Below are 26861 nucleotides of genomic sequence, written 5' to 3'. Positions count from 1 at the left end.
ATTAATTATGCAATTCTATTGTCTTTCATTAGTTTAAAGAGTTTTTATTAACTGTAGTAAACAAAATTACAAAATTCACACTTTGGATTTGGTTCCATTGATCTCGAATTTTCGCGACTCCTCGAGATTCGTTTACAATCCCAACTATCCATTAGAGATTGCAAAACTGCCAGTAACGTCTCTGAGTGCTGTCCCATTTCTGGTCACATTAAATACAAACATGCAGAAATACGTACGTACTCTTCCAAGACTTCACTTGGCAGCAGACCTGTTTATTGTGTGACTTCTTTGTATTCGCAATCCATCTTTTGTAAGTGATCGCTCTTCAGGTTTCATTTTAGGCGGGGTCTGAAGTATGAAGGAGGTCGAAGGAGCAACTTATTGTGAGGAGATTCAGTTGAATGTGTGATTGTGGATCGCATTTCTTTATGACGTCAAGTGACACTTCAGTGCGGTTACGAGCACCCAAAAAGGAATATACACCGAGTGATGATAGATAGAAGCACAAACTAAGCAAGAGAGAGAGAAAGAGAACGAAAAGAAAAACAAAGTGAAAGACTGAAGGAGTGAGAGGAGAAAAAGAAAGTGAATTAGGACAGAGAGAGTGAGGAGGGGAAAAAATAAGATAAATTGAAATAAAGGAAGAATAACAGGGAAATTGAAGGAAGAAAGAAAGAAAAACAGAAAGAGAAATTGATAGAAAAGAAGAAAGGCAAATACATTGAAATAAATAAAGAAATTGAAATAAATAAATAAAGAAAGAGAAATTGAAAGAAAGGAAAAATGACAGGGAAACTGAAAGAAAAAACAAAGAGAAATTGAAAGAAAAAATAAAGACAGAAAAAGTGAAAGAAAGACTGAAGGAGAATAAATAAAAACAGAGAGAAAAAAGAAAGACAAAAAAGTTAAACAAGGAAAGAAATAAGAAATAATGAAGGAAAAACAGTGAAAGGAGAGAGAGAGAGAGAAAGAGAGAGAGAATGAAATGAAGGACACAGCGAGGGGGAAAAGAGAAAGGAAAGCAGGGAAAGAGAGAGAGAGAGAATGAAAAGAAAAAAAGACAGAAAGCGTGACGGAAAAACAATGAACAAAGGAGAGAGAGAGAGAGAGAGAGAGAGAGAGAGAGAGAGAGAGAGAAAAGAAAGTAAGAAAGGTTGAGGCAAAACAGAGAGAGAGAGAGAGAGAGAGAATGAAAAGAAAAAAAACAGAGAAAGACAGAAAGTGTGACGGAAAAACAATGAACAAAGAGAGAGAGAATGAAAAGAACAAAGAGAGTGAAAGTGAACAACAGAGAGAGTGAAAGGAAAAGAATGAAAGAGAGAGAGAAAATGAAAAGAGAGACAGCTAAAGTAAAAGAAAGACAAAGTGAGGAGACAAAAGAAACAGAGAAAAGGTCAGGAGAAAAAGCAGGGAAAGTGAGAGAGAGAATGGAAAGAAAGAAAGGAAGAAAAAAGAAAACCGAGAGGTAGAAAGGAAATACAGTGAAAATATTATGTACACTTTTTATGTAAGTAGAGAAAGTTAGATAGATAGAGCGCAGACAGGCTCTATGCTGATGGAGAGAGAGAGAACATACAGAGATAAAATAGTTTATAAATGATCAACCTTCCATTCCCACAGCATGATTTGCATTCTTTTCTAACTTCTGCTGAAAGAAACGTTGTATTTATTGCAAAGCAGAATTGTGCCAAAAGCAGTGAATAAAAAGCAAAGTGTGTTTGTAATGCGATCGCGTCGTTAAATTTGCATTGTAGTTTTTGGCAGAGAAGCACGTGGTCTCTGCGGCTGTTGTGTTTGTGTGTGGGGTGCAGCACGAATGATCTCCATGGAAACGCACTGTAAACAAATGACAAAACGTTTTCTACCAAGCAGAGACTTTAATGTTTTGCTTCACTGCTTCTACATACAAATATTCTCATTCTTAACAATAACAAAACTTCACTTTTTAAGGAAAAATAATACTCTCTGCACTACATTTTTACACCCAAACTTATCCTATGTACACTGTAACAAAGAAGAGGGAAGAGGGGCTTACCGCTTTACACCTATTTCCGCACTTTGTTCGTATCAGCGGGTATAAAAGAGATCCGGAATCCATCGATTATTTTCGATTAAACTTCGATCGATTAATCTGATAAACCTGAGGCACCAAAAGTGACAAGTTTAAACGTGTCTCCACGTACTTGCTGGCTTTTATTGGGGGGAGGGGGAAACACTCCCCGTTTTCACAAATATTTAGCGACACTCCGGCCGACATACACCCACACAATCAAACACACGCACGAACGAACAAAGGGGGGTCTTCATGTCTATATCACATATATTACAGATGGCACATTTGCTATTGCACTGTCCACTACACACATCTAAGATCGATCGATCCACCTCCATTTTGATCGCCTCAAACGTTCAGCGAATAGTAGATGACCCCGTCTTTAGCCGTCGACTCCGGCTCGGGTGCGGGACCGTGGTAGAGAGAATCGAGCGACACTTTCGGCGAAGAACTGGCCCCCTCCGGAGCCCCCCTTTCGTCTTTGACTACCACCGAATAAATTGCATTATGGGACATCGAAGACGGTGGTGGATGCGAAGCTGGTGGAACTGGCGAGTGGGAAAGAACAGGGGGTGCTGGTAGAGGCACGTTAGGGGGTGGGGGAATTGAGTTGTGGGGTTGCGAAGGAATGCGACAGGGTGGTACAGAAACAGGTCCTTTCGGTGGTACTGATTGGGCCACTATTTGGAGTAACGAACCTCGTCTGTTTGCTGCTGGCCAGGTGTCTGGGTTTCCGGGGGCCAGTCGATTCTCGGCGAACGAATAATAGCGAGAGTCCACCATGGGGTAATATCCGTCCAGACCACCCGATTTTACGATGTCTGTCATCGCTACCGAGGCTCGATGGATCTCGAAAGCGGGTTGTTGGCCCACTGGAGAGAACGTTGGTCTGTACACTGCAGGGGCGGCGTTTACGCCCCTTACCCACTGGTTCTGTACCACAGAAGAACGACCCATTGCTCTCGGAAGCGTGTTTCGTAGGAGCTGGTTTGGAGTGGCGTACACGTTTTCTTTTTGAATAGACGAAGGGGTTGGGGCAGATGTGGATTCGTGGAGCTGTTTCAGGATTTCGGTGGTTCCAAATCGGGATCTGATACCGCGCACAGCTGGCCTTTGGGCGAATCCAAAAGTCGGATCTTCGTCCTCTTCTTCGGCAATGCTGTATCTTTTTTTTATCCTTTCTATTCTCTCAATGTCTTGCTTGACAAACTGTTCCAGTTCGTCATGGGGAGGACCAGGCACCCTTAGCATTGGTCGCGGGTTCGGCGGTCTGGGGTCCACCCGATTAATCGTCCCAGGAGGAATTGGTTGACTATTAGGGGATACCGAACTGGAAACAGGAACACCTGGTGACGGTGAAAACTGAGAAGAATTGAAGGCCCCTCGTATGACTTGCTGCTGAAGACCGTCTCTATTTACAACCACCTTTTGAATCACCCTCCAATCGCGAAAGTCTCTAGGAACAGTCACCCTGGCAACCACTCGTTGCTGTTGTATTTGGTCAGGTGGAAGCCATCGTCTGATTAACGGCGGTTGGGCAATAGGGGGGTTAGTCCTATTGGGAATGTAAACACCAGGATTCCCGGCCATGGGCTGGTAAGGTTGCATTACTGGTCGAGGGGCGTACGGATTGTGCATGCGTACAGTCAAAGAAGGACGATGGGCCAAGGTGGAATCGTCTTCGGATGACGTCGTGGAAAACTGGACACTGCTCATCTTGTCAGGTAGACACGGAGGAGGAAGCTGGATGGTGGGTTGTTCGCGCACTGTGTCCCGGTCGCTGTCGTTCTCGTCAACTGTCGTTAGCCACCGCAACTGCTCGACCAGCGAGTCACGTGAAGGCAGAGGTGACTTGGGTCTCGGGTATTTACCTGTCTGGCGCCGACGTGCTTCTATTCCCCTCAGAAGGGTGCACTGGAGTGCATTCCTCTTGATTATCCGCCTGATCTTCGAGTTGCTGTGCGCAATGCCCTTCAGACTTTCGTCCTCGTAGTCCTCGGCATCTTCCTCATCGTATCCGACGTCGTCTTGACGACACTCCTCTTCCACTTCTCCGCTACGAGAGTCGGAAGATGTGGAGTCGTCGTTCTCTTGAACTCCGTCGTTGGCTGTGGTCGAATCCCCTGAGTTTTGCTTTTTAAGAGAAACGGTCAAGCGAGGTGGAAACTCTTGACTGGTGTTGGTGGGCGTTTCTGGACCGTCCCTTTCTTCCGAACTTTGTCTTTTCAGCTCCTCACCCAAGGTCTGCGGTTTATCCACACTTGGAGGAACAGGAACATGAAGATCCTTCTGTTTGACAATCGAATTGGAGGACTCTTCCCGGATCTGTTCACTTTCCACGACATCAGACTCGGTGCGATCACTGGCATCGCTCTCCTTTAGTACAACCGTGTCTTGCGAGGAGGCGCTGCAGTCGCTGTCGCCTTCGTGAGTCCATTTCACGGAAAGGTGATCGCTGTCCTTCGCCTGGGGGTCATTCTGCTCGTCATTGCTATCCACGCAGAAATCGGTTGATGTAAAAAGATCATTGTGTTCCAACTGGAACGGTCCATCGCCCTCCAAGGATGACAGAAGCTGCAATAGTTTGCGGAAGAAGTCGTCATCGTATCGGCCATTTTTGCCTTCGCTCGCTAACTCTTCGCCAAGGGTGTGAAACAGACTATCAAGCTCCGCGTCTTCTCCGGATTCTTGTTCAGCGTCCTCAAATCTTGGAACTAAATCTTGGCCTCGTGGACTGTCTACAAAATTCTTGGCCGTTTCCATCTCGTTTTTCTTCGCCGCTTCGCTCTCCTGGGCGGCGACCGCGGTTGCCATGGAAACGGGGCGACTGTCAATGCCATCTGCAGGCCGTGAAATCAGTTCGTCGACTCCACCGCCACTCTTCTCGGCCTCTCCGATGCTAACCCCTAATTCTACGGCTCGCTCGCAGCAAGGATGAGAACCGTTGGGTGTTTCCACTTTGTTCGCCACTTCGGATGTTACTTCTGTGGGCGTCGCCGCCTGCTGCACACATTCGAAACACTGCCCCGTGCTGCTGCTGCTGTCGTCGGGGTCGCGATATTCGGCGGGGGGTTCGAAAGGGATCAAATCCTGATACTCCGGAGGTGGTTCGAACATGTAAAACACGTCTGCATAGTTGAGATCGGCTGTCCGTAGAGCTAACACCTGCACGTCGGGCAGTTCGTCGGAATAGAGGGTCACCGCTTCGTCGAACGTGACCCGACACTTCTTCTCGGATCGTCTGCCCTTCTTCAGCACCGATTTCAGTTCCCTCACTGCGGGCATGGCGTACATAGAAGGAGGAGGGATCTCATCCACAGGTGTCCCGTCGTCGGTGACGATTATTGTCGGGCACCCTACCGTATCCATCGTCTGCTTATCGGCAAGGTCCGTCACAGAAGAGGTGGCCAACTGCCGGAGGCATATATCCGGAAGTCCCTCCGCAGTGAGAGTCGGGTCGGGGTCAAAGGGATGCGAGGCTCCATTGAAAGCAGCCTGGCCGGGGGTGATGGTGATGGAGGTGCGCCGATCACTGCCATTGGTCGCAGTTCCGTTCCTCACACAACAGTCGGGTTCCCCGTGTGTGGGGGGTGTCGTAAGCACGTCTGCTTTCTCGTCGACACGGCATAACGTATTCCTTTCTCCGCATGCAGGACCGTCGGTGGTGAAGACATCGAAGGGTGCTAAGCCTAATGGGAGATCTGACGTCTTGGGTGACACACACGGCACTCCGTCGTCGATATCTTCTGTCGTCTGGCGGCACCGAATTTGTTCTTCTGCTTTACGATCGTCGGGCCGACTGGGGACATCACTATCGCGAATACTGGGGAGGTCTTGAGGGCAAAAGAAGTCGACATTTCCGGACTGTTTTACATGCCGAGTTGACAGCTGGAGATCCGGCGCTGTACTGCCGCTACTGATCGATTTCAAGCTACAGTCGCTATATCTCTGCGCGCAGAGCACGTCTGTTTCAGCCATACTCTCGACAGCAGGCGAGTCCATTCCATTCTCAATCTCGGAGCCGGCAGCGGTGGTGCTCCGAACGTTGAAGGAACGTTTTAAAAATAAAACATCTCGAACTTCCGGTTTCAGTTTCATGTTAGAAAATTATTTCTTTTGTGAGATAAAAATGGCCGCCGATATCTGCTTTCGGCTATCGCTTACATTGTGTACACGTTCGGTTATCTCGCTGTTTTATAGTTCATTTGGCAGCGTGCGGTTTTATTCACTCGTCTGCCACCAACAATGTGCCGCGCAACTTTCAACCGATATTATAAGCGATCCAACAATGGAGCAGACGATGAGCAAAATCACAATCGTACGAGAATGCCGCTCTGAGGTGAGTCTGATTCGCTGCGGTGCATTTCAGATGTTGTTGGGGATGCGAAAACTGGAATGGACATCCACGACGATTATTGAACACCAGAGAGGGCGCTAGTATCGCGAGATGGAAACGTTGCACGACGAAGGAAAGTTTAGGGCTAATTTAATAGGGCTTGGTTGTTGCATCGTTGGCGTTCGTTCATTTGAAGATCAGGTTCGCCATCTGAAAAAAAAAATAATAAATCAATAAAAATAAAATCAGCGAAGGCAAAGAAATTAATTTAAAAAATACGAATACGTTGTTTAATCAAAATAAAAAACTGCGCACGTTTAGAAGTGAGGAAAGAGAAAGTGATGGACGACATTTCTTCACAGAGCTGCTTCCTCTAATGCTTCCCAAGATATTTCATACTTTCTTAAGCCAATTTTAGTATGAGCACCTCTCCTTACCTGATCATCCCCCCCCTTGCATTTAAATTGATCCTTCCAACAGGGAAAATAGCCACAGATGTGCTCTTTTCTCCAGCACACACACACAGCTGAATGGCCAACAAAACACGACTGCTTGCATTGTGAATCCCAAGGGATTGCAGCTGCCATTCCACACTTCAAGTTCCACTTAAAGCCTGTCGGTCTATTTGCCTCTGTCTCTCACTATCTTTTGTATTCTCTCCTTCTGACATTCTGCCTCTCTCTCCATCTATCTACACATTTCTTTCCTCTCTTTCCCACTTCCCTTTCTATTTGTCTTTCACTGGCACATATTCTCTCTCTTTTTGTCCGTCTCTTTCTCTCCATCTATTAACTTCTCTCTCTCTCGCTCTGTGTTTCTCTTAGTAGCTCTCACGAGCACAGGCAATACCCTCTCTCATCCTTTTATCTGTAGCTCAGTGTCACATATTCTCTCTTTCTTTCCATCTGCCCACTTCTCAGTATCTCTCCTCCTCTCTCTTTCACTGGCACATATTCTTTTTGTCGGTCTGTCTATCTCTCACCACCACTTCTCTCCTCTCCTTTCTTTCTCCCTATTCCTCTCTCTCTCTCTCTGTCACTCACTACGGCACATATAATTTCTTTCGGTCTGTCTGGCTGTCTCTCTATTCACCTATTTACTTCTTTCTCTCCCTTCATTTTCTTTCTTTTCCATCTTCTTCTATATTGTCGTATAACGCGCAACCCTGGCATCGTTATCAAGAGTCAACTATCAAGATTGTACGAAAAGACGGTCTCTGTTTCTGACGCAAAACACATGCCAAGAAATAAAGGTAAAAGAAAGGTTTAATTTTGTTTTTGTAAATTTATAATTACATACCACATATCATAATATTTTTATCTTCAATTGTTTTTTTTTCTTTTTATTCATAAGTGTTTTATTTATAAATATTCCTCTTCTATATATATCACTCTTTTTCCCACCTTTTTTTCACATTCATCATTTAAATAGCAAAGGAAATATTACAATAATATTTCATTACCGAAATCCTTCGGGGGGGGGGGGGAACAGATTGATCAATAGAAAGAGAGAAAGAGGTCAAAGATAGTGAAAACAAATCTCGTACATAAAAGGAGTATGAATTAAAGAAATATCATAGATGACGCAAAGAGATGTCAGAAAAAGAAATTGCAGCAGTTGAAACGCTTTTGATAAGGCGCTGATGTCACATTGATAGGCGAACAAGCAGACACCATTTAAAAATAGAACAAAAATTCCCCCTCTCTGTCTCTCTCTCTGCAGGTAATGAAAAATTTGATTAATGACCGCAGCCCTATCTACTGTATATTAGCACTTCGAAGGTCGCGTTATGAATAAAAGAGCCCAAAGAGAAACATTTAAAAAGCATTAGTGACATTCTCGCTCTGTACACTGTACGTGCGATCATGCATTTCACTACACAAACTGCACGAGACAGGATCACGCGAAACAGTAGCCAATCTCATTGTTAGCATCCTGAGTACAACGTATGTGTACAGAATACAAATTCATTTCACAGCTCCGAACTAATGAACCGAGTCTATCTTTAACGTTATCTGAGAGGTGTCGCGAGCATGAAGAGAAATAAGATGGAGACAAAACTTGTTAATTAACCCCCCCTCCCCATCCCCTCAACGTCTTCATTCTTTCGAGAAATTGTAACACACACAAACGGAGTTATTTCGGCCAGTTAAAATCACGGAGGAACTGGAACTGTTTTTTTTTTTTTTGTCACTGGCAACTTTCCAAACTGATAAGAATAACTGTAGGTGTCTTAAAGGCGAAATAGGTTCTCATATCTTGAACGAGGGTGATAAAGTCGTAAGATTTATGATGTATTCCTCTCCACCCATCCGTTTCTTCTCTTCGGATCGTCTTTAAGTAAAGAAATTAAGCGAAAGTTGTACTCGGACAATTTTCCGATGAATTATTAATTATTCCGATTATTTTTGACCCAATTTCTCTCTTCTGCGTGCTTTAAAAGAGAACTCTGATATTTTGAAATTAGTGGGAGTGAAGGTGGTTACAACTTCGAATTAAAGTCGGCCGAACGTTTAAATATTAATGCACCCCCGGTGCCAAGAAATTGAGATCTTTTAAGGGTGTAATCGGCGCTACGCAACTAGGGTTCTTTTATCATCCCTAGGAGAGCGCCACATCTCGGATAATTTCTTTAAAGACTTGAAGGAGAATCGTTCAAAAATATGATAAAAGTAGCTTCATCCGGTGATGGAAATGGACGAGTTCTTTACTTCCTGTGGCGCAATGTCTCCTTCGAGAGATCGTTCTTAGAACACACACGCGTTTGAGAAGTCTCCTACGCCGATGTATCTCGAAGAGCAAAGTCGAGTTCTTGACGCGCGTCTTATCTGTTAGAGAGAAGTAAAAGATGGTTTGTGGTAAGTATGGAGGGAGTGACGTCACGGGTTGTGTACAAGTGCCAGGATGACGCAGTCGCTCTTTTCAGAGAAACTGGGAACGCGTAAGAATGCAAAAGCAAAATTAACAATCAAGGAGCAGCCACTTAAGTATTGCGAAACAGGTATCCATAGTTACCGCTTTCGTTTTTATCCGCTTCTTTCACTCTCTCTATTTTCGTCATGTTAGCACGGCCTTTTTTCTTACATTCTGTTTTTTTTCCTTTTTTTTTTTCATTAATGAAAATGCCACAGTCATTATCATTAATGTTTCTTTCTTTCTGAATTTTTCTTTCTCTCATTTCACTTTTTTTTTAAATCTTGTTTTATTGTTGTTCTCTTTTTCGTACTCTTATTTTCTGCACGTTTCAATCTATTTTATTCTCTCGTTTTCTGAATTTCTCACTCTCTCTCTCATTCCCTGTTCTCTGCCTCCTGTTTTCTTCTCTCTCTCTCAATTTCTGTTTTCTCTTTCTTTCTTATTTTATTCTTTCTCTCTCTCTCACTATCTGTTTTCTCCCTTTGTCTTCTCTTTCTATTTTTCCTTTATCTCTGTTTTGCTCTCTAGCTCTCCTCCATTTCTTCTCTCTCTCTCTCTCTCTCTCTCTCTCTCTCTCTCTCTCTCTCTCTCTCTCTCTCTCTCTCTTTACTTTCTATTCTCTAATCTCTTCTCCCTTTCTCTGTCCTTCATTTCTTCTCACTCTGTGTTCCATTTTCTGCTCTCTCATTCTATTCTCTTCTCTCACTCTGTCCTCGATTTCCTCTCTATTTTCTTCCCTCTTTCTCTTCTGTCCTCTCTCTTTCTAATCGCTCTCCTCCCTCTCTCATTCTATTCTCTATTCTCCTCTCTTCTCCCTCTTTCTGTTCTCTCACACTATCCTCCATTTCCTTTCTTATTTTCTATTCTCTCACTCTGTTCTCTATTTGCTCTCTCTATTTTCTTCCCTCTTTCTCCTCTCTTTCTATTATCTATTCTCTTCTCTCTCTCTCTCTCTCTCTCTCTCTCTCTCTCTCTCTCTCTCTCTCTCTCTCTCTTTCTCTCGTCTCTATTCTCCTCTCTTTCTCTCGCTCTCTCTTTCTGTTCTCTATTATCTTCTCTCACTCTCTTCCCTCCATTTCCCATCTCCATTTTCTTCTTTCTTTCTATTCTCTTTCTCGCTCTTTCTATTCTCTTACCTTAATATTTTATTCTCTTGTCCTTCCATTTTTTTAAAATTCTTCCTCTCTTTCACTCTCGCTTTCTTTCTTTTCAATGGCGCTTTTTGTTGTCTTTTTTATCTATCTCTCTCTCTCTCTCTCTCTCTCTCTCTTTCTTGTTCTTTCTTTCTATAAGATCCATAAAAAGAAAAGAGATATTTATGAGGTATACTTTCCATTTGAATGTTCAGATGGCAAGTTCGTAAGACCTTTGGCCGCTATGGCCCACTGCACCTCCTTGGTAGGCTTTTCTCCAACGAATGGTAGACTGTAGTGGATATATTCCCCCTGCACAACAGTGACAATTGAGCTGCCAGTGCGGACTTATTGGTCTGGCCCTCACCCAACGTTCTGCTTCATCCCACAGAGTTCAAATCCAACTTTTGCACATTCATGTGAATGAACCAAATGGTGCGTTAACCTGTTGGAAAAAAAAAACATCGGTCTGTACCAAAGAAGTGGAAAATAGAAGATACCATGAACGCCGATGCCTATCTTAATGATTTAGGCTGTTCCGTGCTCACTGCGATGTAGTCAAACCATAACTTCACCTCCTTCGAATTTTCTGTTGGCACAATACACTCTGGCAACGATCTATGATTTGAATATCTCCATTTTATTATTATTATTAATATCAATTTATTTCCGAAGAAATGTCCTTTTACAGCTTGCGAGTGGCACTTGCCAATCACTGCCTTCTTCCTGACTTTCGAAGTATGGAGTGGTACCCAAGATCTGAGAATGCGGCGCACTAAAAATGCACAGATAAATAATTATATAGGTAATTTCCTGATTAGGTATCGATCAGTGCCTTTCGACAGGTGTTTCTTTTACGTAGATTTGACTTACTCCGTCATACCTCTACATAATACGTAGATAAACGTGGGCAGGTTGGCGAGCAGGGGGCAGAGCCCCCTTGTATTTATTAATAAGATAATTTAAACAATAAAATCAACATAACAAAAGAAATATATCAAAGAAAAATAAACTTACAAATATTCGTTTATATCTATAGACTTTGTTTCTATATAAAGTACAAGCAGAATAAGAAAAATTCAATATGATTATGTATTTAGTATAAAATCAAATTCTAAACCTTATTTTAAATAACTAATAATTACATATAATTTTATAACGTATAAAAAATAAAATACATGGTTACAGCTATTTTATTTACAGTTATATATAAGATTAATACGCCTTAATCTTTTGGCTATAGAAAGCAGTGGACTAGCGCGACTTCTCGGAATGTGGGATAGGAAAATGGTAGTCCCTTTAATTCGCGCTTTCAAATTGACTAAAGGCCAGAGGTGGGAACCCCTTGTATTTATTAATAAGATAATTTAAACAATAAAATCAACATAACAAAAGAAATATATCAAATAAACTTACAAATATTCGTTTATATCTATAGACTTTGTTTCTATATAAAGTACAAGCAGAGTAAGATTCTAAACCTTATTTTAAATAACTAATAATTACATATAATTTTATAACCTATAACAGTTCAACTAAAGGAAATTAAGAAAGGTTTGTTAATGACAATCTATTAAAACTTACTTTTTTAATTGGTGGAGACGAAACAACAGAACAAGAATATTTGAATTAACACTTTCGTTTCTTTTAACCTGCGCTTACACTCACACGGGAACTCTTGTGCGATTCAAGCGAAATACTCAAGTGGAGGACAAAGGGAGGACAAACCAAAGAGCTCAGAGGTGTGACGTCACAAAACGGGCCATACTTGATAGAAATTTGTAATTGGAGTTTCGCATTTTCGAAGTTTGTAAAAGTGTTCTTCCTGATTTTTTTTTCCCGGAAGTGTTTATAAATCTCGAATTTATAATTTTTTTAGTCTCACAAAAAATTTCTGCAATCATACGTAGCACGTACAAAGACAATGCAGTATTTCATTTAATAACATTTTTATTTTTATTATAAACAAAGAACACAGATTGACCAGAGGCTGTAATCTGTTTCAGGAATACGCTTTAATCTTCTGGCTATAGAAAGCAGTGGACTAGCGCGACTTCTCGGAATGCGGGATAGGAGAATAGTAATCCCTTTAATTCGCGCTTGCAAATTGACTAAAGGCCAGAGGTGGGAACAATATAAATGTTTTTACAAAAAGGAATTCAAAAAAAGTCTCTATAAAGAAGTTCGTGAGGTTCGACTGTAATTAAATCAAAAATGAAGCAATATTAAAATACGTAACCAGTCGGGGGTGGTACCATCAAGCTTCCATTTCATGATAATATCACCAACTTTGGTGATAGTGTAGGTTGTCACCAATTGCACGAATCGAAGAACAATCCTTGTTCATTAGGGAAGGTACAATGGATTATGAAAAGAGGGGTGTGCAGAAATGTGAAAAAATTCAATTGTAAATATAAACGTTAATCAACAGAAATTAAATCCTATCTCCTATTTTATTTTAAACCCTAAGTTTAGGGAAGCCACGGTAACTGGTATTAAAAGAAAGACAATGTTGGGGAGACTAATCCTCTGCTACAGCATGACAATGCATCAGATCATTTAAAGACATAACTACTGTTAGGGGTAAAGGGAAATGCTTTTGCTTCTGAAAGGGTAACTACAATGGTCATAGGCAACTTTTAAACTCTATATAGTGGGGGCGTCTGATGATGTTGCTAGCAGTAAAAGCTAAATGGGAAGTATTCAGGGAAGAAATCAAAGAAGCTACTAGGTTTTCCACACAAACAAAGAGATACTGTTCAAGGCTTAGACCTCAACAGTTCATGTCGATGAACTGTTGAGACACGTGGCAGAAAAGAAAGGTGCACGGATGCATATAAATTATCAGTTGATAGGAAATATCTATGGTAGATATAAATTAGTCTGTAATCAAGTCACAAAGGAGGTTATGCAAGCTAAAGAAGATTATGAAAAGTCTCTGGCAAAGAAAAACAGCAAAGACTTCTATGCTTATATTAATAGTAGAAAGAAGGGGTTGGATAACATTGGGCCACTTGATGTCAATGGGATAACTGCTGATGACCCTGCTCAGGTTGAGGATAAATTGAATAGGTATTTTGCATTTACTTTCACACATGAGGAATTCATTAGGGAAGAGGATGCCTGAAGTTTATCGAACTTTAACGAGGAACAAAATGACTTTGTGATAACCGAAAGGAAAGTGGACGAGTAATTGATGAGGATTGGCATAAAACAGGCACCTGAGGCGGATGGAATCTATCCAAATATATTAAGGGAGGCAACAAATGAGGTGAGCAAACCCTTCGCCATAATTATGAGAGCATCCTTGGATTCAGGGGAAGTCCCTATGGACTAGAGAAGTGAGAATATATCCCCAATTCATAAAGGGGTCAAAATGCGACATGAGTGATTGCAGACCTGTTAGCTTAATGTCTGTTCCAGAGAATATAATGGAGTCACTGGTTAAAGAAGTAACGAAGGACTATCTGGAGCGGCATGCAACTATACTGCAATCACGGCATGGATTTGTAAAGGGGCGGTCTTGTCCAACAAAGGAGGTTATGCAAGCATTATGATGCAGTGAACAAGGAATTGGACGCAAAAACAATTTGGCAATGTGACATTTAGAGCAAGTTACTGCTATAGATAAAGGAATGGTTAAGTGGAAGATGGCAGAGAGTGGTTATCAACGGGCACTGCTCTTCATGGACTAATGTTATTAATGGAGTTCCCCAGGGTTCACTGCTTGGTCCATTGTTGTTTTCAATATTTATCAATGATATTGATGAAGGTATATGAGGCTTAATGTCTAAATTTGCAGAGATGCAAAGACCGGCAGGGTGGTTAATGACACTCATCAGGGTGAGCTACTGCAACAATATCTAGCAACGTTGGGTCCATCGGCTGAGAAATGGCAGTTGAACTTCAACATTGCCAAATTCAAAGTACTGCGCATGTGTAGCAGCAACCCCAGAGTAATTTGTCAACTGCGTGGTACTACTACGCTCAGGAGGGTGGAGAATGAAAAAGACCTGGGGGTAATTATTCGGTAAAACATGAAATTCTCTAAGCAGTGCAGACATGCCGCCAAGACAGCTCATGGGATCTTGGCAGTCAGTGATATACAGAAACTTTGCTAGCAGGTATAAGGAGGTGATTATCCTTTTGTATAAGACCATGGTTAGTATGCATCTTGAGTACTGCATGCAGGTGTAGAAGCCTCACTTTAGGAAAGATGTAGAAAGAAGCTGGTGCAAAGAAGCAACCAGATTGGTGAATGGGACAAAACGGTGCTCTTACCTAAAAAGGCTTCAGTTGTGCAAGTTGCAGCGATCGAGACCAGGCACCTGCGGGGAGATCTGATTGAGGTATTTAAAGCCTTGACTGGATTGAGTAAGGTGAATTGATGGTATTCTTCCACTAGCTGAGACTACATCCATGAGGGAGCATAAATTCAAATTGAGGAAGGATGGTTGCAGGATAGATGTGCGGAACCTTGCCTTCAGCCAGTGGGTGGATGATTGTTGGAACAAACTTCCATCTGTTGTTGTGGAAGTGGATGGGTTGAATAAATCCAAGGAAGAACTAGATAAATTTTTTGGAGGGCAGGGATGGGTGAACTGTTTTTTCTTTTTGGCTGATACTATATAAGCTTGCTTTCTTGCATTATTTGCCATCTTAAACGTGCAGAAGTTTTACAGAGCAGCGAGCTTAACACCACTGAACATCTTTAAGATGAGCTAAAAACTTCTTCTGCAGGCTAGGGCAACACGCCTGCAATCAACAGCTCTGTGTTGAACGAAGAATGAGCCAAAATGTTGCCTTCTTGATGTCAGAAAGGTACGATGTCCACAGTGTACAACTAAATTTGAACGATGCAGGCGTCCGGTTACTTTTCACAATGTACTGTACATCTGAGCACTGAAACAGTCATTACCAGGCAGATTTGAGCGCTGAAGGAGAATTATACAGGCTACAGGAAACCACATGACAGATGATTCTCACGTGGACAACCAAAGCTCTCTTTCAAGTCCGAGCTCTCTCTTTTCATCGGAACTAATTCATGACAATCCTCTATTTTAATTTATTCCAACTGTCATTGCAGGAAAGAATCCTTTACAGGGAAAAGCTGCATATATATTAGCTCCTACACAGCAGAGATGAAATTTCTTCTGTAAAACGCATTGTTTGAAAGAGTTACAACTAGTGTTCGCATTTTGGAGATAAATTAATTTCCATATGTCTGCTTAAACGACTTCCCGTTATTACGGTCTAGCAAATAATTCACCATAATGACTTGCCTCGAACCACATCCGTCAAAGTACAATCGATACATAGTCTCCAGGCTCTTGCTATTTATTGACAGGTCTAAATAATTTATTTACTTCAGTTACCAGGACAACCGGCTCTCTGAGAGACTAGGTGGGAAGAGCAGAAACCATTGTCTTATTACCCAACGGTGGGTTCTGTGGCAAATTCTTTCAGAATATAATGGGACATCGCGAAAAAAAAAAGCAATCAACTTCAAGAACATAGTACCTAACCCTATGCTGCACACTCCCCCATTTGAACGATTTCAAATATATTTAAAATGAAATATTTCGAAATGCATTACAGTTTGACGTCGATTATTCCGAACACCGATTATCCGGAACCTCGATTATCCGGAACACCGATTATCCGGGACACCAATTATCCGGAATTTCACAAAAATTTTTGATGTTTGGTATTCTGGTTGCGTGAAACTCGTGCTTAGAGGAGAAATTTTTGAAAATTTAAACAAAATGGTTATAATTATTAAAATTATTATTTATTAGGTTATTAAAATTTCAATTCGAGTTATTAAAATTATTACCGTTCTTATATTTTGGTCTCTTATGAAAAAATAAAAAATTATATCAGATAAAATGGGGTTTGGGTTTCTACCTGAGAATTTCAAAGTGATTTTAAGCACCTCTAAAAGCTGCTGGTAAGCGAATGTTATCTGGGGCACCGACATTCGTGCTCACTGAACTTCTATTAACATCCCCGTTGTTAAGGGTTTACATAAGAGCCAAAGGGCGGTTATTCCGCTCACAGAGTACGTTTAATGAAAAATTCTGCTTGAGCAGAGGAAGGTAACGGTTTGAGGTGTACTTAAGTGCTTCCGGGATCGAGGCTATTATAGCAGCGGGGCTCCTAAGCCTTTTTATTTGGTGTGTGCGTGTAACTTACAGATGTTGCCTTTTAACAGTAACTTAAAAATGGTACACGGTCCCTCGGAACTTGCCTGAGCTTTATTCTAATAAGCGAAACCCACCTAAAATGTTGTAGGTGAAATATGGGGGGGGGGAGTGCTGTTCTCTGTTTGGTTGTATCGCGCATGCTCTTTAAAGTTTAATTACGATTACCGAACATAATTTCCTGATTAATATCTTTCGACCGCAATTGTTTCTTCGTTAATCTCATTTTACCTTTATGGTGTTTCTGCACACTGGCAGCATGTTTATTGAAAGGATTCACTAATACGCTGGTAAAGAGAACGGAAATTGAATTCGCTGGTCAAACAAGCTCGAGGTATACTGTTACGTGTAACGAGGACAGAATTTGTAAGCACGCGCTTTACCGTTAGCAGTAAATTCATCAAAAGTGAAGAGGGAAACATTTTTAATGAAAGACGTGTCGAGAACTTCACGCAGTACTCATCTTCAAGGGTCGTGATGTCTGACTTCACTTTTCATGGTCATCAGTTTCTGAAAATGGTAGGAAAAGAACAAGAAAGGGATAATAGAAGTCGGAGAGAGAGATCGAGAGAGCGGAAAAGCGCTTTATTAGTTGATCGATAATCCAATTTAAGCTCTACAAATGAATACGTCATTCATTACATCAAGCCTTGCTACCAAACGTAAATCAAGTACAAAACCCGTCTTCCTTTCGCTGAACGAATTACCTGCCAGTGAGTTAGACGGGGAAATCTCTCGCTAAGATGTTCCACTGCTGCCACTGCAGGGGGGTGTGGTCCTTTGCTTGTGTGTGATTGAAGAGACTGAACGCTATAGTCGATCACTGCTCCTGGCTACCTTTGTAAGGCTTCGCGTACACTTATTTTCCTTTGCATACGTGCAGCTTTCTCTTTGAAGGACGTAGGCAGCCTAAAAATTGTCGTCTTTCTCCTCACAGCGGTTAAATCATGCGTACTTTTCTATTCTCGTTTTTTCTTTCTTTTCTTTTTTTTTTTCCGCCACCTTCTTTGATCATTATTAATAGCCCTAAATCGATAATAATCAGAAAAAATCAAAATTAAGGAAATTTTCTAAATAATACAAACTTTTATTCGTAAAACAAGAGAAGATAAAAAAAGACATACACTGAGTGGCCACTGTATTAGGTTCTCCTGACCTTTTGACGAAATAGAGAGCGTCACGTGTTCATCATCATAAGATAGAAAGCAGGTTTCTGTATGTTTACAATCCAACGAGAGAACAGGCAAACGATTCACCAGATCGCAATCCGAGTATCCGTCGAAATAAGATGGAATTATTCACTTTGCAATAACTGTGGAAATAAATTGCGAACACCTGGACCACCATCCCTGGGGTATACTTTCGACACCTCGTTGGGCCATTGCACACCAGATCTAGACTGTTTTGAGAACTGAGGGGAGCCTACTCGTTATTTGGTAGGTGTACCTAAAAATTTGACCACTCAGTGTATATGCAACTAGCATTCATATATTCAGCAAATTGGTCACCACATTAAACAATCTCGTAGGTAGACTCGACACAAGAAATTAAGGCAATCCAATCAAAGAGAAAGGTAAACGGGAACAATTAAACGAGTTCTCAAAAATTAAAATATCTGGCTCAGCAATTAAAACGGTTTTCCTCAAAAATTAAAATAACTCCCTGAAAGATTAAAATTTTTCAACAATGAAATTTTATCAACAATTCAAATAACTTTCTCAACAATTAAGACGTTTCAATAATTTAAATAATTTAGTCAGATACTTTTAAATAACTGAAATAACAAATTTGAAATAACTTTCTCAACAATTAAAATTGAAATAACTTTCTCAACAATTAAAATTGAAATAACCTTCTCAACAATTAAAATTGAAATAATTTTGCAAACAAATAAAAATGTTTACGAATTAAAATTAATTCAAGAATTAATATTTTTAATAACGAAATTTTATCAACAATTAAAATAACTTTCTAATCAATTAAAACTTTTTCAACAATTGAAACAATTCCCTCAAAGTTAAAAATTTTCAACAATGAAATTTTATAAACAATTGAAATAACTTTTTCTGACAAAGTTTCTGAATAAGTAGATGGTATCCAGAATTGAAACAACTTTCTCAACAATTAAAATTGTAATAGCTTTCTCAAAAATTAAAGATGACTGAGAATTCCAATTACTTTCTCACCGATTAATATTTCTGAATAACGAAATTTTCTCAACAATTAAATTTTATCAAAAATTGAAATAACTTTCTCTGAAATTAAACCTTTTAAACAATTGAAATAACTTTCTAGACGATTAAATTTTTCCAAATAACAATTTTTCAGCGATTAAAATTTCACAATATTTTTTTTTTCAGCGATTAAAATTTCTCAAATAAAATTCTGGCAGTGAATATACTTTCTCATCAATTAGAATTTCTCAAACATTAAACATTTTTCTTTTCAATTAAAAATAAGTTTTTGAACTTTTACAAAAACAGTTTTTAACAAAACACACACACACACACACACACACACACACACACACACACACACAATAAACTGAGAAATGGAGAAACGTATAGACAAATAGATGAAAATACCGAATAGTGATGCCATACATTTGTATTATTTATTTCTTCTTTCGTATATTCATGAACTCCGCATTTCCGCCTCCATGGCATGCGGTATCCGGCGCACTTTGAAAGATGAGGCACCTTCCAGGCAAATAAAACCAATGAAGAAATCCGAAGTAAGCCTATAAAAGTTTGGCCATATGACTCGGTCAGCATCCAATCTCTTTTTGTTTTCCCCCTTCTTGCTCGCGCGGATTTCCCTTCTGTAAGTGGAGATGTGAGTTACATTCTCCACCCGCGCTCACTTGGTCACCGGTTCTAGCTTTCTCCACAGCCCCAACCGATCGATTCGAAACTCGGCGTTGTACCGTGTACCGTATCTAAATGACCCTCCCAGTAGTATCTTCAATGGGCTGACTATGGTCTCAGAGGTGAGCTTCAACTGTTGTATTCCTATTTAGGGGTGGTGGATCGCTACACCCTATTGGTCGACGTTGGCACTAACAAATCACCGTTCCTCAGAACTACAATTAGTCTTAATTCCTTTGGGGTCCTCCATAAACAGAAGCACATTTTACAACGTCAAAGGAACTATGTTTATATTTAGCTATAAATCAATTGATCAGTGCTTCGAAAGATGAAAATTATCAACTTGCACATAACTTTTATGTGTCTGTTGATAGTTAATGTCTTTTGTACGAATTAATTGCGAGAAACTGGGGAAGGCCGCAATAGCAGCAGACAAAAAATGATCTCCAAATTACTCCAGGATTGCTCAAGTATCTGCCAGGATGAAAAACCCATTAAAAGTATGAGAAGTTGGGGTTTTCTAACTAGCTGGCTCACGAAGGACTGACCACATTTTAATGTGGGAGGGGTAGGCGGCGCTGGCTTCGGTGGTCTGGGATGTCAAGATTAATAAAGCGTTCAAAGCTCCCTGTGGAAGCTCCTGTTTTACAAAACATAGCCTTACGTTACCTTGTCATCGGCTGGCGAAGAGACGAGTAACTAGATGCCACAAATCCATGTCAAGTAAGAGGCATTAATATCCTCTTCCCTGACAGGAAATACACATTAAACAGCTCTAGGCCTTCGTAGTTACCAGACCGTTCCCCCGATAAAAATATCCCATTTTTTTTGTCACGGTCTAGTTTCTGTCCGCATTATGAACCAGCTCGTTTTTCATCCAACTAGTAATGAAGGGAATAGAAAGAAGATGGAAATAGAAACAGACGCAGATTAAAAAGACAGATAATTACTATGTATAGCAAGAAAAAGAAGTTATTTTTGATAATAAATTACTAACCATAAAGACTCTATTGTGTAAAATATAAACTTCGCGTCTTTCTTTTTTAAGACAGTTGGAAATTTGCGTTTTACTGTTTCTTATATCACCATGGCAACTTGTATTTGTAATTTTAGCGATATAGAGTTGGAAATATTCAGAGACATAATTATTTTTTTTTTTTCAAAATGGCGGCCACTATTTCGGGCTGCACTTTCCTGTTAGTTTTCCATTAAAATTATTTCCAGAAATTAGCGAAGAGGAAACATTGAATGTGTGTATCCGCCCTGAGTGGGTTGAGTTGTAGAGAAATAGGTCATCTTGGTCAGTAGCGGATTCTGAAATTGCCTTTTTCGATTAAAAGTTCTTATTTTTTAAACTTCGCAATCTTCTATATTTGATTGGTTGTTTCAGTCAGCTTCTTTGGGGAAAATCATTAAAAGTTAAATGAGGTAATATCTTGTAATGGACAAAAGAGAAGAATGTTTTCCAAAAAGGAAAGGACTGATGGAGTGGAAGGAGGTTTGTTATTGTGTATTTATGGAATAAAATTTTATTTTGCAGACCATCTTTTGTTTTTTCGATTTCTTTGGATAGATAGATGGTTGAACAAACAGCGGGAGCCAGAGAGAGAGAGATGGATGGATATGATGGAAAGATGCAAAAGAGAAAGATGGATAGAAAAGTAAATAGATAAATAGAATTTAGAGAAGCCAGATTCATTGGCAGAGCAAAGAGACAGAAGGCAAGTTGAATGACAGAAAGAGAAAAGAGAAGAGTCGTTGACTCTGTTAAAAGGAAAGTACTCCAAAAAACTCAACAATGCGCCGGAAATAGAAGACAGGAACTACAGTCGGACCTGTGGGAAATAAAACTCCAACATTCATAGTTCCGGCACGATCTCACTGGCGTGTCTTCAGTTGTTGGATAGTTGTTTTAATCTTTTCTCTTCTTGTGTGGCTTGTTTTTCGATTGTGAGCAACCTCAAAGCCAAGACATACACAGCGGGTGCGAAAAACAACTTCAGGAATTACGAAAATACTAATATCTCATTGTTTTTGTTGCCAGTCCTTGAGCCAATGAGGTCTGGACATGAATCGCTTTCACATGAGCACAAAATAGGACCGGATTCAAAATATGTTCGGTGTAATTTTCTCTGCGCATGTGGGCTGCATGAGACGGATCTCCTGTATCCGTCTCGTTCTGGCCCTTTCTTGTGTTTGTAATATAGGCAGCAGAAGAAGAGAGGGGCCCCTTCCTCTGCACTAACGCCAAACTTTATCAATAAATCTGTCTAAAGATGAGTGACATCATTAAAAGATCAACTCCACTGGACAGTGATTGTTAATTAGTTGGGAAGCTGTAGAACCCTTGTCTCAATGCCCCCTGTGTTAAGGGCACCCTGTTCACCCCTTTTGCTCTCAATGTCCTTGCATATGCATTCTATTCGTCCTCTTCATGCTCACAGCGTTCCTGCTACTCTCCACTGATGTACTCAGTCAAGGGTGTGTCATCAACACCCATGTGAGTAATTAGTTCGTATTTCTAGATGAGTCTCGCTGCAACAGCCAACTTTTAGAAGGTCACCTTGGCGAATAGAGCATTATAAGCCAGTTGTGAATGGCTCTTCTTCGTTCACTTATTCCGTGTGATAAACTTTCGAATTTTAAGACATTCATCATTTGAAATGCACGTGTCCTATGGTACTTATGGTACTTAGCCACGCCGGTAGGGGGAATGGATGGGAAAAAAAGCAGACAACACTTCCTGGAATGCGAAATGAGCAGAAACACATCCAAATATTCCATTTCCGTTTTCATTTCTGCCTCGCTTAGACAACGAGCTACACATTTTATCGATCAAAAGCTAATGCGACACACAACTCACTGTTCTCTACGGAGCAGGGGGGGTAATCGAGACTAATTTTATCAATCTCCCCTAACTAATTTCCATTTAATTTGTAGGGGCAGTGGTCGTTAAACTCCGACTCCTTCCTGTTTTCTTCCAAACTTCGTGGCTACGTGAAAGAAAGAGAAAATTTAATACTTCATTGTTTCGGTTAGGGCAGAGGTCAACGTTCGGTACGAGGAGCCTCTTTTTCTACGCTGATTATCATCCTTTGTTTTGTCTATATTTGCACTCGAGTGTTTACTTTATTGGGACACCACAAGGTCGCATGAGAATGGACTGATACGATACGTGACTTGTATATACACCACCCCATCATTAATATCTGGACACTTGCATATCTACCAATAATCTTTATTTATTTTTATCTATTTGACCAAAGATAAAAATAAATCCAAAGACATCAATGATCCCAGACCAAAACATGAAAAACAGCCCTAGACCATCACGCTGGCTCCATCAAACTTGTCAGGACGGTACACTCCGGCAGGTACCTTTCTCTGGGCGGTTATCACACTCAGACATGACCATCAGATTGGTAGACCATGTACCATGACTCGTCAATCCAAAGCACAGCTTTCCACTCGCCTACGGTCTAAAACGCGTACCATAGTGGTGCTGGCATGTGGCCCAATCTTCACATTCCACGCTGGAAGTCTGTTAACTCCATCAATCGCGGAATCTTGAATTCAGTACTTTTTATTGCAAGACGTGTACTAGTACAGTCTCCTCAATGACCTATGTGTCTGACACGTGGTTCTTGAGCGCGAGGAAACACAGAGGTAGTGTATAGAGTGAGTCCAGCACCGTTGGAAAATTACGAAACGCTTGGTATCAGAGGTCAAGAACAGAAAACGATTTGGTTGTTGGAAGCCTTAATTATTGATAAACTATAGTCAGGATTTCATTCTTGTATGTCTAGACGCTGTAAAGGGATAATAAAATGCAAAGGATCCTCCCATTGAGTAATAAACATTGAACTTTCAAAGGTTCATATAAATTCTTGTTTGTCTTCCATTTTTTTTTCTTATGACTATTCATAAAATTGCGCATGCGCTACACTTGTAATTATTTTTATTAAATAAACATATTACTCTGTTTTGTTCGTTGTAGAGTGTTAGGCAAATCACCGACTTAGACCATATTACGTATTATATACACGCACTGGGCAAAAATATAGGAACCTTTGTGTTAAGACAGAAGAAATTCAAATAGTACATCTTTAATGATATATCTTCCTTGAAAGAATTCATAGGAAAAGATAAAAACCAAAATCCGCAAGCTGTTGTCATCAATTTAGATTAAGGAGCAACCTCATGTATGTAAGTCCTCACTTAACGTATAATAACAGATGAAAATGGCTTGTAGTTAATTGTTCAAAAAATTGGCACGTTGCCAAATAAGTTAGTTAGGACACTGGGTACAATAGAGTCGTTTACGTTGTCAGCTACAGGGGCGCTGTAGCGTGTAACAGCTGTGAATTACAGCAGTTGATCCTGTCAGAACACCTTCTCAAATATCTTTCTCCTTCCACGCGTCTCAGAATTATCTAAATATTAAGACAATCGATAGAAACTGCGCAGTACAATCAATCGTTGGAATGCGCAGAATGGATAAAATAAATGTAAATATTACGTCACGAATTCTATTATTAGAAAGTTGCTATTAAGGTGTGCCTAGAGGGGTGTGTGCACACTTGAAATCATAATGATTTATTTCTTTCGGGGATGGGTTAGTGGGGCAGTGCTAGATGAATGTGGATGTCTTAAGGCATTTATCAAGGGCCTAGATAAGGAGTTTAGGTCAAAGTCTCCACCAGCGGGATATCGTTTTACATGGAAACACAATCTTATCAACAGTTAATAGTTTTAACGCCAGGTGGCATGGAGATTGATTGTGTAAAGAAACTTTAGCTCTTGTAAAGGTATTAATACTGAGTTCTTGACAGCGTTTCTTTGGCCTTCATCTTGTTTTTGTGGGTTTCTAGTTGCAGTATTTGAACTGAACAATCAGAATATTATCTTAAACTGAATTAATGTTTCTATCTTAAAAATATTTCAATAAAAAATATTTTTTTATTCTAATTAAAAATCACCGACTTTTACAAAGCCAATATACGAATTATGCATACATGAATATTATTAACACGATTCGACATGTCAGAACATGTCCCGGTAGCGACTTATAATTTTTTTTAACCGGCCCTAATCGCCACTACTTTTTAAACAGCCCTCGGGGAATTAATATTGAAAATAGATATTTTTAGATTTTTAGACTTAAGTAATTTAAGTAGTAACTGAGAACAACTTTCTCATTAAAAAAAAAAAAAAAAAAAAAGCAGGAACGATGATTTTAAAAGTTGAAATAAATGTCACTGATGATATTCTAACGGATCTGAAATTTGGCACTTTGCCAAATAACTTACTGTGGCTCGAATGGATAAAATTTTTTCGCATTAAAATACTAGTTTTTTCTTTTTTTTCTTTTTTTTTTTTTATTCTTTCCATCAAATTTGTAAATGTTATCAATGAATACACTTTACACATAATTAAGATAAAGATAATTCCACATTAATACCAAAGAGTTGCTAATTCTGTTATCAAAACAATCGATTAAAGCTTCTCCTGTTTTGCTACCATTATGCAAATAACAAATTCGTTCTCTAATTAACCTCTATTTTTACAAATCATCTTCTAAGACGATCTCCAGCGGATGTGAAGAATTCTTTCGTAGATTAAAACCTCCACTTTGGTGTATTTTATTGCTTGAAATCTCCGCTGATAAATGCGTCAAGTCAACTGCAAATAAGAAGACACACCAAGGACATCCTGTAATCTTGGTAATAACGGATGGATTTATCAGTAAAGGAAGAAACTCTTGCGTAAGGTAAAACATTTAACCAACTGGTCGTATATCTCTTGGCGTAGACAGTTGGAGGGTGCATTAAGTCTGATTTTGCAGTTTAAACTTATTGCACTACTCGTATACAAACAAACGTCTTCCAGTGGAGGAAAGGGTAGTTAAACCCCTTGGGCTGCCCACTATACTGTAAAAAGATAAAAAGTGTATTTTCAACAGCATCGAAATGGTAAAGTAGAATTTTCGGAGCTCGTACGTCTGCTCATGATCTTCAAATGAAAATCAGAAGGTTCAAGATCAGGGACTAAAGTAGCATCTCAGATTACGGCTCTTGGATATCTTTCAGCCTTGAACCGACATTATAGAGAAGAACATTGTCCTCTTCTTAGGGCAACACATCTTTGCAACCCAACTGCTGCTAATCAAATTAAATTTATCAGTAGTTTTATCTAATTACTATATAACGAGTCACGTGTGCATTGTACACAAAAAAAGCTCATATTAGGGTTACCCATATGTATTATGTGCGTAAATTGCGTGTTCTGTGATCGATTTACCTGTTTCGCTGGATGAAAAACCTCGCTATCCTCCCCTATGACTGACTAGCTCAGCCACGGTGTGAAATGTACAGTAAATATCATTTAATGTAACTCTTTTAGATAGCTACAAATGGAATAAATGCTACAAATCGAATAAATGCTTCAAATATTTTCAAAATAATATCAAGACATGTACCGTATATACCCGAGTATAAGCCGAATGGTTCTAATATTCGTTAATAATATCGATGTACGTATTTCAAGCCTGATAGCTACGTTTTCTGACGATGCAATGGTGGTACATAAATATTGATTGGTAAGTTTGTATCTCCACGCTTTAGATGGAGAAAATTAGCCTAATAGTGTGTACATTTACATTCAGATCTTTCCAATAAACATATATGTCGCGGAACAGGAAGCCATTTCTGCATCACCGGCTATTTTCCAATTGCATAACATTAAACTTAAACATTTAAGCCAAAAGATATTTTACATTTTTATTTCGTTAAATATTTACATTACAAAAAAAAAAAAAAGGAGTATACCTTTCGAAAAATGGGGTTACTGGCCTTGCGCAGTTGTCCAAAATCACAGCATCTATTTGATTCACGCGCTAAACCAGGAAATCCTACAGTTAGGCAGCTTCAATTATCGATTAGCACAAATAGTCCACGGTCGTTGTGGTAGCCCACACGCTACAACTTAGAATGGTTTATTGGTTACCTAGCAACAAAACCTACAGATGGCAAGGTATTGTTATCACCGGGAGCTTACTGCTTTTTTTTCTTTTCTTTTTTTCTTTCTCTGAAAGTCGATATATCGGCAGGGTTTGAGGACAACCGAAGCAGACTCACACGTACACTATGTTTAATTCCTTCACATTTTCAAAATCTTAACTAAATCCTTACCTCGTGACATCCCTTTAATTTAAACAACAAACGCTGTACTCCAGTGGTGGCGCTGCCCAATAACTGTTCACTGATTCGAAACATCAAATACGTTTAGAGCGGTACAGTTAGTCTTATCTGCACTGCCAGTTGCACATACGACAGATCTAAGGCTTCTGCTCCC

General features: G+C 39.9%; 1 protein-coding gene across 3 annotated transcripts; it reads right to left on the bottom strand.

The window, feature by feature from the left end:
* Positions 1-1967: 1967 nt before the first annotated feature.
* On the bottom strand, positions 1968-26861 carry LOC150085313 (uncharacterized). 3 transcript variants are annotated; one of them, XM_090373992.1, is made up of 2 exons: positions 26699-26861; positions 1968-6599 (listed from the first exon to the last, which is right to left on the bottom strand). In XM_090373992.1, the coding sequence occupies exon 2, from the start codon at positions 6149-6151 to the stop codon at positions 2402-2404; it is 3750 nt and encodes a 1249-aa protein (XP_090230118.1). In that variant the 5' UTR covers positions 6152-6599; positions 26699-26861; the 3' UTR covers positions 1968-2401. The 3 variants fall into 3 exon arrangements, with proteins under 3 accessions (XP_090230118.1, XP_090230119.1, XP_090230120.1); XM_090373993.1 differs by lacking the exon at positions 26699-26861 and adding an exon at positions 26336-26600; XM_090373994.1 differs by lacking the exon at positions 26699-26861 and adding an exon at positions 17349-17600.

This window comes from Mastigoproctus giganteus, chromosome 5 (assembly GCF_048544385.1).
Source record: "Mastigoproctus giganteus isolate SK-2022 chromosome 5, ASM4854438v1, whole genome shotgun sequence".
Classification (NCBI taxonomy): Eukaryota; Metazoa; Arthropoda; class Arachnida; order Uropygi; family Thelyphonidae; genus Mastigoproctus; species Mastigoproctus giganteus.
This window is presented reverse-complemented; position numbering and strand designations above follow the sequence as displayed.